This window comes from Schistocerca americana, chromosome 8 (genome assembly GCF_021461395.2).
Source record: "Schistocerca americana isolate TAMUIC-IGC-003095 chromosome 8, iqSchAmer2.1, whole genome shotgun sequence".
Lineage (NCBI taxonomy): Eukaryota > Metazoa > Arthropoda > Insecta > Orthoptera > Acrididae > Schistocerca > Schistocerca americana.
This window is the reverse complement of record NC_060126.1, coordinates 337,204,207-337,219,700: the sequence shown is the minus strand read 5'-3', so window position 1 is coordinate 337,219,700 and position 15,494 is coordinate 337,204,207. Positions and strand designations below refer to the sequence as shown.

Here is a 15,494-nt window from a genome sequence, read left to right as displayed (position 1 = left end):
GTCTCCCTCTACGATTTTTACCCTCCACGCTGCCCTCCAATACTAAATTTGTGATCCCTTGATGCCTCAACACATGTCATACCAACAGATCCCTTCTTCTAGTCAAGTAGCGCCACAAACTTCTAATCTCCCCAATCCTATTCAATACCCCCTCATTAGTTATGTGATCTACCCATCTAATCTTCAGCATCCCTCTGTAGCACCACTTTTCAAAAGCTTCTATTGTCTTCTTGTCCAAACTATTTATCGTCCATGTTTCACTTCCATACATGGCTACACTCCATACAAATACTTTCAGAAACGACTTCCTGACACTTAAATCTATACTCGATGTTCACAAATTTCTCTTCTTCAGAAACGCTTTCCTTGCCATTGCCAGTCTACATTTTATATCCTCACTACTTCGACCATCATCAGTTATTTTGCTCCTCAAATAGCAAAACTCCTTTACTACTTTAAGTGTCTCATTTCCTAATCTAATTCCCTCAGAATCACCTGACGTAATTCGACTACATTCCATTATCCTCGTTTTGCTTTTGTTGATGTTCATCTTATATCCGTCTTTCAAGACACTATCCATTCCGTTCACTGCTCTTCCAAGTCCTTTGCTGTCTCTGACAGAATTACAATGTCATCGGCGAAACTCAAAGTTTTTTTTCTTCTCCATGGATTTTAATACCTTCACTGCTTGCTCAATACACAGACTGAATAACATCAGGGAGAGACTGCAACCCTGTGTCACTCCCTTCCCAACCACTGCTTCCTTTCATGTCCCTCGACTCTTATAACTGCCATCTGGTTTCTATACAAATTGTAAATAGCCTTTCGCTCCCTATATTTTACCCCTGCCACCTTCAGAATTTGAAAGAGAGTATTCCAGACAACATAGTCAAAAGCCTTCTCTAAGTCTACAAATGCTAGAAACGTAGGTTTGCCTTTCTTTAATCTGGCTTCTAAGATAAGTCGTAGGGTCAGTATTGCCTCACGTGTTCCAATATTTCTACGGAATCCAAACTAATCTTCCACGAGGTCGGGTTCTACTAGTTTTTCCATTCGTCTGTGAAGAATTGGCGTTAGTATTTTGCAGCTGTGACTTATTAAACCGATAGTTCGGTAGTTTTCGCATCTGTCAACACCTGCCTTCTTTCGAATTGGAATTATTACATTCTTCTTGAAGTCTGAGGGAATTTCGCCTGTCTCATACATCTTGCTCACGAGATGGTAGAGTTTTGTCAGGACTGGCTCTCCCAAGGCTATCAGTCGTTCTAATGGATGTTGTCTACCCCCGGGGCCTTGTTTCGACTCAGGTCTTTCAGTGCTCGGTCAAACTCTTCACGCAGTATCATATCTCCCATTTCATCTTCATCTACATCCTCATCCATTTCCATAATATTGTCCTCAAGTACATCGGCCTTGTATAGACTGTCTATATACTCCTTTTCTGCTTTCCGTTCAGCCGGCCGCGGTGGCCGTGCGGTTCTAGGCGCTCCAGTCCGGAGCAGCGCTGCTGCTACGGTCGCAGGTTCGAATCCTGCCTCGGGCATGGGTGTGTGTGATGTCCATAGGTTAGTTAGGTTTAAGTAGTTCTAAGTTCTAGGGGACTGATGACGACAGCAGTTGAGTCCCATAGTGCTCAGAGCCATTTGAGCCATTTTGCTTTCCGTTCTCTGCTTGGAACTGGGTTTCCATCTGAGCTCTTGATATTCATGCAAGTGGTTCTCTTTTCTCCAAAGGTCTCTTTAATTTTCCTGTAGGCAGTATCTATCTTACCCCTGGTGAGATAAGCCTCTACATTCTTACATTTGTCCTCTAACCATCCCGGCTTAGCCATTTTGCACTTCCTATCGATCTCATATTTGAGACGTTTGTATTTCTTTCTGCCTGCCTCATTCACTGCATTTTTATATTTTCTCCTTACATGAATTAAGTTCAATATTTCTTCTGTTACCCAAGAATTTCTAGCAGCCCTCGCCTTTTTAGCGTCTGCGATACTGCATGTAATATAACACAAGAAGCCCTCAATAGCTAAGTGCAAATAATCCTAGGTAAACTTCACAGTACGTACCAAATGCAATTTATAACAACTGTCTGGCACATATTCCGAGTAGGCTTCTGACTATTGTCGTCCGGTCACTGGCGGATTGTACTCGGTCCGCAACTGGCTGAGGCTAAGTCGATATCTACATCCCCAGCGCCGTGCGTGGCGCTGGTGGAACTCGCGCAAGTGGTGAGTCTCTATGGCACTGGCAGCAGCTCGCACCTTACCACCTGTGGTGCTTTTCCCTGACTATGTCTGTTCGGACGACATAGCAAAACCACAGTTATTAACATGTCACAGTTGGTAGATCGGCGTGTTACAGTCCTGCACTTAGTCCTTTCATCCCGGTGCAAGGGAAGTACCACGTGCCGGACTCTTATTGTTCTACAATAATAGGTTACATGGGTATTTATTGCAGAATGATAATGACGATTCCAAAACAGAATAACAATTTAACGCATTAGTAGCAGTTCTGTGAACAACACAACAATGAGATATCGATTACACTTTACTGCATTAAGCTTTCCAGTTCGACGTGGTTTTGGAGAGGTAACTTACACCATATAACTGAGTCTACGATCTTGTTCCAGTTTGTTCGGTAGTCTACAAACTTTATTTCTTGCTTTCGCCAGAAAGAATTCTGGGATGCTTCCACACTTTAATCTGCTTTCTACTTGATTACAAGGTCGCTCAAAATTCCTTAAATGTGAATCTCGCTTGAAGTGCCTAAAGTTAAATAGGTCTTCTTACATCACAATTACAAGTAATACAGAGCAAAAAATAATAAAAACATGAATTTATGCAATCTTTCCCACACGGATAACACATCAATGCAATGGCATTACATATTTCACTGAAAATGATCATTCGTAAACTATATCAGGTGTTATTACTTACTGAGCTTCCTTTTCACGTTGTATTTTAGTTTTCACACCTCAAATTTTCATTTTGCTTCCTTTCGATCGCTCCCGCACAGGAAAATAGCCGTTCACAGTGATCCAAAGTACACAGTCACTTAATCAATACTACACCGTGGGCTGCAAGATGAAAATACTGGAAACAACCAGCATAAGAATGGGCTAATAATGCACGCTGGAAAATATGTTTTGAGCATAATATCTTCCGAACCGTTGGCCGCAATGTACATTATACTATATGATCAGATTCATATTTTTCAGTAACAAACTACTATGAGAAGGAGTACAAAAAACCTGATTGTATTCAACAGCGTTAAAGAGCGTACCAGAATTTAAGTGGAAACGCATCAAACTGTATTTTGACTTCGGCTTCTTTTAATACGTTTTGAAACGATGCTCCTGCGCTGTTTAAGGGATGACAGAAATGTTGATATTTTTACTAAATACGTTTAGGAAAACAGGGGGCAACCGCACTACCTATCCAGCGAAAAAATGGCATGTCCTCAAATGACACACAATATCCTACTATCAGAATTCTTTTTTTAAATTACCAGCTAGTCGACCACTTACTTGAACAGGTAGCTGCTTTACTCTCCGCTTCTCCTAACCTTAAAACATATACTCAGTTTCATTGCGTTTACTCCCGGTCGTTACGTGAAGACCGTCGGCCACTGCGTTTTCAGTGGCGAGAGATCTACATCTACGTGATTACTCTGCTATTAACAATAAAGTTTCTGGCAGAGGGTTCAATGAACCACCTTCATGCTGTCTCTCTACCGTTCCACTCTAGAACGGCACGCGCGAAAAACGAGCACTTACATTTTTGCGTGCGGGCCCTGATTTCTCTTATTTTATCGTGATGATGATTTCTCCCTATGTAGGTGGGTGCTAACAGAATGTTTTCGCAATCAGAGGAGGAAATTTCATAAGAAGATCCCATCGCAACGAAAACGCAGTTGTTTTAATGATTACCACTCCAATTCACGTATCATGCCTTTGACACTATCTCCCCCATTTCACGATAATACAAAACGAGCTGCCCTTCTTCGTACTTTTTCGATGTCATCCGTCAGTCCCACCTGATGCGGATCCCACACCGCACAGCAGTACTCCAGAATAGGGCGCACAAGCGTAGTGTAAGCAGTCTCTTTGGTAGACCTGATGCAGCTTCTAAGTGTTCTGCCAATGAATCGCAGTCTTTCGTAATTTTCCAAATTTGGTACTCTCGGCACTGTGGTTCTGTGGATCTGGGAATTGCGTGTTTCTGAAATGAAATGTCCCTTGCGTGTAGCTCCAATCACCATTCTGTGTTCATAGTCTTTTAATTCCCGTCCTGCTGCCATAAACACGTCGGAAACCTTTTCATATGAAATACTTAGTACAAATGACAGCTCCGGCGATATACTGCCCTTTTATACCTTGTGAAGGCGATACTACCGCCATCTGTATATGTGTGCATCGCTGCCCAATGACTTCAGTCACCTCAGTGGAGTGTAGCAGGTCTTCCTATGGACGCTCCAAGTTTCACCGTGCTATGCTACCTGTCGGTGATACCTACATCTACATCTACATACATACTCCGCAGTCCACCATACGATGCGTGGCGGAGGGTACCTCGTACCACAACTAGCATCTTCTCTCGCTGTTCCACTCCCAAACAGAACGAGGGAAAAATGACTGCGTATATGCCTCTGTATGAGCCCTAATCTCTCTTATCTTTGTGGTCTTTCCGCGAAATATAAGTCGGCGGCACTAAAATTGTAGTGCAGTCAACCTCAAATGCTGGTTCTTTAAATTTCCTCAGTAGCGATTCACGAAAAGAACGCCTCCTTTCCTCCAGAGACTCCCACCCGCGTTTCTGAAGCATTTCCGTGATGATCAAACCTACCAGTAACAAATCTAGCAGCCCGCCTCTGAATTGCTTCTATGTCCTCCCTCAATCCGACCTGATAGGGATCCCAAACGCTCGAGCAGTACTCAAGAATAGGTCATAGTAGTGTTTTATAAGCGGTCTCCTTTACAGATGAAGCACATCTTCCCGAAATTGTACCAATGAACCGAAGCCGACTATCCGCCTTCCCCACAACTGCCATTACACGCTTATCCCACTTCATATCGCTCTGCAATGTTACGCCCAAATATTTAATCGACGTGACTGTGTCAGGCGTTACACTACTAATGGAGTATTCAAACATTACGGGACTCTTTTTCCTATTCATCTGCATTAATTTACATTTATCTATATTTAGAGTTAGCTGCCATTCTTTACACCAATCACAAATCCTGTCCAAGTCATCTTGTATCCTCCTACAGTCACTCAACGACAACACTTTCCGGTACACCACAGCATCGTCAACAAAAAGCCGCACATTGCTATCCACCTTATCCAAAAGATCATTTATGTAGATAGAAAACAACAGCAGACCGACCACACTTCCCTGGGGCACTCCGGATGATACCATCACCTCCGATGAACACTCACCATCGAGGGCAACGTACTGGGTTCTGTTACTTAAGAAGTCTTCGAGCCACTCACATATTTGGCAAACAATCCCATATGCTCGTACCTGAGTGAGGAGTCTGCAGTGGGGCACCGAGTCAAACGCCTCCCGGAAGTCAAGGAATATGGCATCCGTCTGATACCCTTCATCCACGGTTCGCAAGATATCATGTGAAAATAGGGGAGTTGCGTTTCGCAGGAGCGATGCTTTCTAAAACCGTGCTGATGCATGGACAGCAACTTCTCTGTCTCAAGCAAATTCATTATATTCGAACTGAGAATATGTTCGAGAATCCTGCAACAAACCGATGTTAATGATATTCGCCGGAGTTTCCGTAAGCTACTTTCGTCGTCATGTTTTGCCCACCGGTGTATTTCTGACCGGAGCGTGGACGTGACGGACACGACGCGGTGTGTGTTGCAGTGCCGCGCGTGCAGATCCTGGGCGGCCCCGAGCTGTACGTGAAGGCGGGCAGCACGGTGGCGCTGCGCTGCGAGATCTCGCGCGCCCTCGAGGAGCCGGCCTACATCCTGTGGTTCCACGAGTCGCGGCGCGTGCTCGCCTACCAGGACATGCACGTGGAGCGCGTCGCGGCCGACGCCACCGTCGGCTCGCTGCTCATCCGCCGCGCCACGCGCCGCCTGCACTCGGGCAACTACTCGTGCCGGCCCAGCAACCTCGACCCCGCCTTCGTCTTCCTGCACGTCCTCGATGGTGAGTTCACCACTCTCAACACGTACCGCAAACTGTGATCTACCAATGTGTTCACGAAACAGCTGGAACATCGTTATATCACGTGGTATCTGTAACGCGGCCTGCCACTTGACTGCCTTGGGGATCGAGGGCCGGGCAAACAGGGGTCGAACACCATTGGTGGAACAAAGAAATTTTAAGTGCACCTTATTACAATAAACAAGCCCGTTGACAATGTAAAAATTGACTTACATTTTCTCATTATGAGAATACTAAAGGGCGGACTACTTAATTGATAAACACCATTCTAAAGCCAAAATCGCACAAAATATATTCAATTTAAGACAAATCGCTTCAATAGTCTGAGGTGTCATCTTCAAGTCTTTTTTGTATTAAGATATGTACACTACTGGAAATTAAAATTGCTACACCACGAAGATGACGTGCTAGAGACGCGAAATTTAACCGACAGGAAGAAGATGCGGTGATATGCACATGATTAGCTTTTCAGAGCATTCACACAAGGTTGGCGCCAGTGGCGACACCTACAACGTGCTGACATCAGGAAGTTTCCAATTAATTTCTCATACACAAATAGCAGTTGACCGGCCTTGCCTGGTGAAACGTTGTTGTGATGCCTCGTGTAAGGAGGAGAAATGCGTACTATTACGTTTCCGACTTTGATAAAGGTCAGATTGTAGCCTATCGCGATTGCAGTTTATCGTATCACTACATTGCTGCTCGTGTTGGTCAAAATCCAATGACTGTTAACGGAATATGGAATCTGTGGGTTCAGGAGGCTAATACGGAACGCCGTGCTGGGTCCCAACGGCCTCGTATTACTAGCAGTCGAGATGACAGGCATCTTATCCGCATGGCTGTAACGGATCGTGCAGCCACGTCTCGATCCCTGAGTCAACAGATGGGGACGTTCGCAAGACAACAACCATCTGCACGGACAGTTCGACGACGTTCGCAGCAGCATGGACTATCAGCTCGGAGACCATGGCTGCGGTTACCCTTGCTTGACGCTGTATCACAGACAGGAGCGCCTACGATGATGTACTCAACGTCGAACCTGGGTACACGAATGGCAAAACGTAATTTTTTCGGATGTATCGAGGTTCTGTTTAGAGCATCATGATGGTCGCATCCGTGTTTGGCGACATCGCGGTGAACGCACATTGGAAGCGTGTATTCGTCATCGACATACTGGCGTATCACCCAGCGTCATGGTATGGGGTGCCATTGGTTACACATCTCGGTCACGTCTTGTTCGCTTTGAACAGTGGACGTTACATTTCAGATGTGTTACGACCCGTGGATCTACCCTTCATTCGATCCCTGCGAAATCCTACATTTGTGCGGGATAATGCACGACTGCATGTTGCAGGTGCTGTAGCGGCCTTTCTGGTTACAGAAAATCTTTGACTGCTGCCCTGGCCAGCACATTCTCCAGATCTCTCACCAATTGAAAACGTCTGGTCAATGGTGGCCGAGCAACTGGCTTGTCACAATACACCAGTCACTTAATGAACTGTGGTATCGTGTTGAAGTTGCATGGGCAGCTGTACCTGTACACGCCATCCAAGCCCTGTCTGACTCAATGCCGAGGCGTATCAAGGCTGTTATTACGGCCAGAGGTGCTTGTTCTGGGTACTGATTTCTCAGGATCTATGCACCCAAATTGCGTGAAAATGTAATCACATGTCAGTTCTAGTATAATATATTTGTCCAATGATTACCCGTTTATCATCTGCATTTCTTCTTCGTGTAGCAATTTTAATGGCCAGTAGTGTACATTTTAAGCTGATCTCATGCACAAGAGGTCACGTGGATATAACTTAGCCCATTATACACTGAAGAGCCAAAGAAACTGGTACACCTGTCTACCCCGCGAGCAAGCAGAAGTGCGCCACCCGACGTGGCATCGATTCGAATAATTCTGAAGCAGTGCTGGAAGGAACTGACACCATGAATACTGCAAGGCAGTCTATGAATCAGTATGAGGGTGATGGAATGGAGATCCCATCTCAGTAGCATTTTACGAGGCATCCCTGATATTCTCAATAATGTTCATGTCTGAGGAGCTCGGTGGTCAGTGGATGTGTTTGAACTCAGAGGAGAATCTCAGAGAAGAGCCACTCTGTAGTAATTCTGGACGTGTGGGGTGTCGAATTGTCCTGCTGGAATTGCCAAATCCTTGGAATGCACAATGGACGTGAGTGGATGGAGGTGATCAGACAGGATGCTTACGTACGTGTCACGTGTCAGACTCCTACCTAGACGTATCAGGCATCCCATGTCACTCCAGCTGCACATGCCCCACACTATTAAAGAGCCTCCACCAGCTTGAACAATCCCATGCTGACATGCAGGGTCCTTGGATTCATGAGATTCTCCCCATACCCGTACGTACACGTCCATCCACTCGATACAATTTGAAAGAAGACTCGTCCGACCAGGGAACACGATTCCAGTCATAAACAGTCCCATGTCGGTGTTGACGGGCCCAGGCAAGGGTACACGAGTAGGTCTTCGGCTCCGAAAGCCTTTATCGATGATGTTTCGTTGAATGGTTCGCACACTGACACTTGTTGATGGCCCATCATTGAAGTCTGCAGCTATTTCCGGAAGGGTTGTAGTTCTCCCCCGCTGAACAGTTCTCATCGGTCGTTGTTGGTCTCGTTCTTGCAGTATCTTTTTCCAGCCTCAGTGATGTCGGATTTTTGACCCTTTATGAATTCCTGGTCGTCCGCGAAAATCCCCACTTCATCGCTATCTCGGAGATGTGTGTCCCATCACTCGTGCGCCGACTATAGAATCACTTTCAGACTCACTTAAATCTTGATAACCTGCTATTATAGCAGCAGTAATCGATCTAACTGCTATGGTAGACACATCTCATATATAGGCGTTGCCGACCGCAGCGCCGTATTCTGCCTGTTTACATATATCTGTATTTGAATACACCTGACCAGTTTCTATGGTGCTTCAGTGTAAATGTTTGTTATAAGACCAACATTTATAATGTGCTGAGTTTTATCCGTGACAAACTTTTATAATGTGCTGAATTTTATCCACTTGACATCCTGTGCACAAGGTCACCGTAAAATGAACATGTTTTACTAGAAAAAAATGTTTAAGACCTGATACTGAGTGTTGAAACCGGTTGTCTCTATTTTGTTTGATAGTGGCTTTTGAATGGTTTTCATTAAAAATTAACAATGCAATAAAAAAATTCCAGCTGCGGTTCAAAAGAATAAGTTTAAACTCCGATGCCACGGATTAATCGGGACGCGTCACCTGCTAGAATGGCCAAGGACCTCAGACGCCATTTCATTCTAAAACAGAGGTAAAACAGTCTTGAAAGGCATACAGTAGCAACAGATGAAATTAATACTTTACACACAGATCGTAAGAGCCCATCTTTAAAAAAATAAAATAAAAAAAACTGATTTATGCTTGATTGCAATCAACCTCTAAAAGTTTTTGTACAACGTACAAACGTTCAAATGGCGAACACACATCATAACCAGTCACCAGCCAGCTAAGAAGGCGGATTACATGTGCACAAGTTTTAATAGCAAATGTATCAAAAAGTTCGGGAGCGGAGATACGCTCAAATAAGGGTTACAACGCTCGCTTCAAACTGCTCAAAAATTTTGACATCCATAGAATAAATTGTTAAACGTGATATCAAACTGCCGAAATTTTATTGAACACAGGTGTTCCAACTCTTGAAACAGATGTCTCGGCCTGAATTTAGAACACAGTCCTATAGAGAGTAGTTCAACAAAAAACGTACCGGCCCCCAAGCATCCATTAGTATAAAATCCATTTCAAACTCAAGTAGTTTCAATCAAGATAGATGCGCTCAGACTTGAGATAGAGGCCTCAGCCTGACTTACATCGAATCAAATCTCTGGAGATAAAACACAAGCAGCCATTACAAAAAATGCTTTGAATTAAATAAGAATCGAGTTCTTTAACAAGAGGAACGAACCCATACCGCTTCCAAGGCAAGGCAGTAAACAAGTAACAGGATGCGCCCACTAGCTTCCTCTTATTAAGAATACTAGTAGCCTACAGCATCTTAGGTTACAGAGCCAAGAAAAGATGACTGCTCCTTGCAAATACGAAAAAGGAAACAGAATTCATTCATCCTATTTCACAAGCTACCCAGAGTAAATAGACCATATAGACGAAACACCATCCGGGAGTGCATCTCAGAATTCTTTTCTGAACCACAAACTTTAAAAAGGGAAAGCTCTTAAAACACATAATATTTACGGAAACCAGAAATTCACTTTATGGGTGGCTGAGTTGCATCGCATAAAAATTTAACAATATAAAACATACTTTTACGGCCACGGAAAGCAACGCGTGAAGCAGATCACACAGCACCGTCGGCCACCACAGAAGAGGCTGAAAGAATTGTCTGCACAGTAAGCTTTCTTGTCCCAAGACCACAACGTACTACACAGCGAAGTTAATCACCGGGAAAGTTCCAAAACGTGTTTTATCGTAATAAGAATCGGGAAGGCTGCTAGACAAGCTGACATCGGTGTGACAGCCGCCTTCCCCCAGTGTTAGGATTCCCTTTCTGTTAGCCGTTGTCTATAAGAAAACTGCTACGCCCATGTACGTCATCAGGAGGCCTGCTCCGCACAGCCGGCCCCACTCTGTCCGTCCAAATCAAAACGTCCAGCACGCCCTACGTGCACCAGGAAGGATTTCGGAGACGAACCAGACCCAGAATGAGAGACCACCCGAACCAAACACCGAGTGAAACACAGACCACACTCCCGCCTCTGCTCCTCGTCACACTTCAGTGTCCCACCTCCGAAATTTAAGACAGCGAGCTCCCTTCCAGCACGGTATATTATGCCGCCAACCACGCCCTCTGGCCAGAGATAATACTTTTGAGAGCGTGAGACAACCAATAGACTCGCGACACGTCTCACTGTCGTTGTAATATATATAAATATATAAATATGTAAATGACTTAGTAGATAGCGTCGGGAGTTCCATGCGGCTTTTCGTGGATGATGCTGTAGTATACAGAGAAGTTGCAGCATCAGAAAATTACAGCGAAATGCAGGAAGATCTGCACTTGGTGCAGGGAGTGCCAGCTGACCCTTAACATAGACAAATGCAATGTATTGCGAATGCACAGAAAGAAGGATCCTTCACTGTATGATTATATGGTAGCGTTACAAACACTCATAGCAGTTACTTCTGTAAAATATCTCGAAGTATGCGTACGGAACCATTTGAAGTGGAATGGTCATATACAATTAATTGCTGGTAAGGCACGTGCCAAGCTGAGATTCATTGGGAGAGTCCTTAGAAAATGCAGTCCATCGACAAAAGAGATGGATCACAATACACTCGTTCGACCTATACTTGAGTATTGCTCATCAGTGTGGAATCCGTACCGGGTCGGGTTGACAGAGGAGATAGGGAAGATCCAAAGAAGAGCGGCGCGTTTCGTCACAAGGTTATTTGGTAAGCGTGATGGCGTTACGGAGATGTTTAGCAAACTAAAGTGGCAGACTCTGCAAGAGAGGCGCTCTGCATCGCGGTGTAGCTTGCTGTCCAGGTTTCGAGAGGTTGAGTTTTTGGATGAGGTACCGAATATATTGCTTCCCCCTACTTACACCTCCCGAGGAGATCACGAATATAAAATTAGAGAGATTCGAGCGCGCACGGAGGTTTTCCGGCAGTCGTTATTCCCGTGAACCATGCGCGACTGGAACAGGAAAGGGAGGTAATGACAGTGGCACGTAAAGTTCCCACCGTTGGGTGGCTTGCGGAATATAAAAGTAGAAGTAGATGTAGATAATTTTGCAAACGGCATGTAAATGTAAGGACTCCTATCCACAAATAACCATTTCGTACTGAAGTTACCGTCAGCTTTCTGTCTGCGTTCGCACTTCATGTGCCCATGAAACAAGTCAGTCAGACACATTTTGGGTACTTGCTACGCAGATATTCTAGTGGAACATTAATCTCCTCAGCAGACCGTTATCGTCTAGAGAAGAATGGGCCACTTGTTCATTTATAAATGCACTTCCTTCCCAGTCCCGGTGGTTTATTTCAGCGATGAGTGAAGATCTGTGTATTTCGAATGTAGATGTTTACGTGGGTGACTAGAGTAGAATGCATCTTGTAGATCGTTGGCCAACCTAACGTTGTGAGAAGGTTCAACAACTAACGAAGGTTGAGAGAAATGCCGAGGGCATACGTCAGTACAGATCTTGATCGTGCTATAGTTCGTCAGACTGCCATAGTTCGTCAGATCTTGGTCGTGCTGTAGTTCGTCACACTGCCATAGTTGGTCAGACATGAGAATATAAAGCAGGCTTGTGTAAGACAGGTGTTCATTCTACAGGAATTACCTGAAGAATGAGGGGAAGGGGAGTTGCTGAAATAGCGTTTCGTAATCGGTATTTTAAACATAGCTGCGCAACAGCAACGGTTCCACGTAATAGGATTAAAAACAGCCGACCAGTTGCAAAGGATAAAGTCATCTTTACCTAGGTTTCGATAGATTTAAATCTATCTTCTTCAGAAGGCGGCCTGAGGACAATGAACATCGTAATTTATATTAAAAGGTATGAAACATTAGTAAAAAAATTTTTTTTTCTCTCTATTGTATTTCAATTCCCCATCGGGGCGGGCTGGCAGCAGCATATGCGCTGCTCTTCAGCCGAAAGACATAGAACAAAACAATAGAAGACATTTAAACACAGCAAAGGAGAGAAGAAGGCGAACATTGATATAAAAAAGGGAGAACATCATGGAAGGCAAAAAAAAAAAAAACGGGGTGACTGTAAAATGGAGGTAAAAAACTGTTTAAAAGTAGCACACACAAAAAGCCACACACTGCGACGATTAAAAGAACACAAGGCACAGTATGACTGGAGCATAAAGGTGTTGACGGATGGCAGAGCACACAACGTAACACTGACGGTGAACCTCAAGGCAGTACACAATTAAAATCACACCTCTTGACGCACACGAGAAACAGCACGAAACACAACACTGACGTGGCACACTGATGATGATCAATACAGAGGATCTGCCAGGTTCAAGGAGATGAGGGAGACCTGAAGAAGGGAAGAGATGGGGGAGGGGAATGGGGGGCGCTCAGAAGAGGGCCAGGTAGGGAGGGATGTGGGAAGGAGAGAGGCAAGTAGGGGGTGCAGGGTCTCAGGGGAGGGGGGGGGGGATGGAGGAAAATTCGCTCTGGGAGAAGGAGGAAAGAGGAGAAGGGGGCCCTGGGGAGGGGGGGGGGAGGAACAAGGCCGGGTTATAGTTGGAAGGAAGGGTATATGTCACGGCGAAGTTCGTCATCCGGGAGGGGGAGGCGTTGGAAATTGCCCTGATGAAGGAGATGGAGGGTGTGGAGGTGGAGAGAGGGAGGGATACAGCGATAGAGGCGCAGCAATGGCCAGGGGGTGGAGAGGAAGGAGGAAACCAGAGGGTGGGGGGGATCAACCCTGCGAACAATGTAAAGGATGCGGAGATGTTGGAGGAACAAGAGGAGGTGGGGGAAGGGGATCAGTTCATACAGGAGCCGTGTGGGGGAAGGAAGGCGGATACGGAAGGCAAGGCGGAGTGCATGGCGTTCAAGGATTTGGAGAGCCTTGTAAAAGCGGGTGGGGGCGGAGATCCAGGCGACGCTGGCATAACAGAGGATAGGACGGATGAGGGATTTGTAGGTGTGGAGGATGGTAGAAGGATGCAATCCCCATGTCCGGCCGGACAGGAGTTTCAGCAGGCGGAGGCGGGAATGGGCTTTCTGCTGGATGGTCAGGAGATGAGGGGTCCAGGTGAGGTGTCGGTCAAGGGTGAGGCCAAGGTATTTCAGGGTGGGGGGGGGGGGGTTGGATAGGACGACCATAAAGAGTGAGGTAGAAATCTTGGAGGCGAAAGGAGCGAGTGGTACAGCCTATGATGATTGCCTGGGTTTTGGAGGGGTTGAGACGGAGGAGCCACTGGTTACACCAAGTGGTGAACTGGTTAAGGTGGGTTTGGAGGGTACGTTGAGACCGTTGAAGGGTAGGATAGAGAGCCAGGAAGGCGGTGTCATCAGCATATTGGAGAAGGTGAACTGGTGGGGGTGGCTTGGGCATATCAGCTGTATACAAGAGATAAAGGAGAGGGGAGAGGACAGAACCCTGGGGGACGCCAGCCGTGGGATAAAAGATACGGGAGTTGGTGTTGTGGAGGGTGACATAGGAAGGACGGTGCGAGAGGAAGGAAGCGACCAGACGGAAAAAATTGATAGGCAGGGCGTAGGTTTGGAGTGTAAATAGGAGACCGGGATGCCATACACAGTCATAGGCATTTTGGAGGTCAAGGGAAACAAAAATGGCGGAGCGACGGGAGTTGAGCTGGAGGGACAGAAGGTGAACAAGGTTGAGGAGTTGGTCGTCAGCAGAGAAGGAGGGTCGGAAGCCACACTGGGTAAGGGGGAGGAGGTGGTGTTGAGCAAGGTGCCGATGGATACGGTGGGAGAGGATGGATTCAAGGACCTTACTGAAGACGGAGGTGAGGCAGATGGGACGATAGGAAGAGGCGGCAGAAGGGGGTTTGTTGGGTTTGAGGAAGAGGAGGACGCGGGAGGTCTTCCACAGGTCAGGGTAGAAGCCAGTAGGAGGATGACATTATAGAGATGGGCGAGGACAGTTAGGAAGGAATAGGGGCTTTCTCGAAGGTGACGGTAGGTGACACAGTCGTGACCAGAGGCCGTGTTGCGTTTGGACTGGAGGAGAAGTTTAATGTCTTGTGCTGTGATGGGAGTGTTGACGTCGGAGGGGGGCAACTGCCCCAAGTACTGGAGACTAGGAGCAAGTGGAGCGACTGAGGTATCAGCACGTTCCATGACGGTGGGGAAAAGAGAATAATCAAAGTGGGGATCATCGGGGATGGAGAAGACCTCGGAAAGGTGGGAAGCGAAGTGGTTGGCCTTACTGAGGTTGTCTGGAAGGGGGCGATCGTTATGGAGAAGGGGGTAGTGGGGAGCGGAAAGGGAACCAGTAAGACGATGGAAGGCAGACCAGTACTTGGAGGAGTTGATAGGGAGGGTGGCATTGAGTCGTGTGCAGGTCTGGCGCCAGTCCCGGCGGTTCGTTGCTGTAATAAGGTTCCGTACGTGTCGCTGTATTTGCCGGTGGCGTTGGAGTGTATCCCTGTCACGAGTGCGGAGGAAGGAGCGATAGAGGCGGCGGGATTCACGGAGGAGGAGGACAGCCCGTGGAGGGAGAGTGGGACGGTGTGGGTGGATGGTTTTGGTAGGAACATGGGCCTCCACGGCGTCAGTAATTACCGTCT

General features: G+C 46.3%; 1 protein-coding gene across 1 annotated transcript in view; it reads left to right on the top strand.

The window, feature by feature from the left end:
* The window catches only part of LOC124545064 (junctional adhesion molecule B-like), a 706,501-nt gene that overhangs the window by 655,359 nt on the left and 35,648 nt on the right, over window positions 1–15,494 (top strand). Inside the window, exon 5 of the mRNA XM_047123862.1 lies at window positions 5,880–6,170. Within this exon, the coding sequence (XP_046979818.1) occupies window positions 5,880–6,170 (291 nt within the window). The remainder of the gene's footprint in view (window positions 1–5,879; window positions 6,171–15,494) is intronic.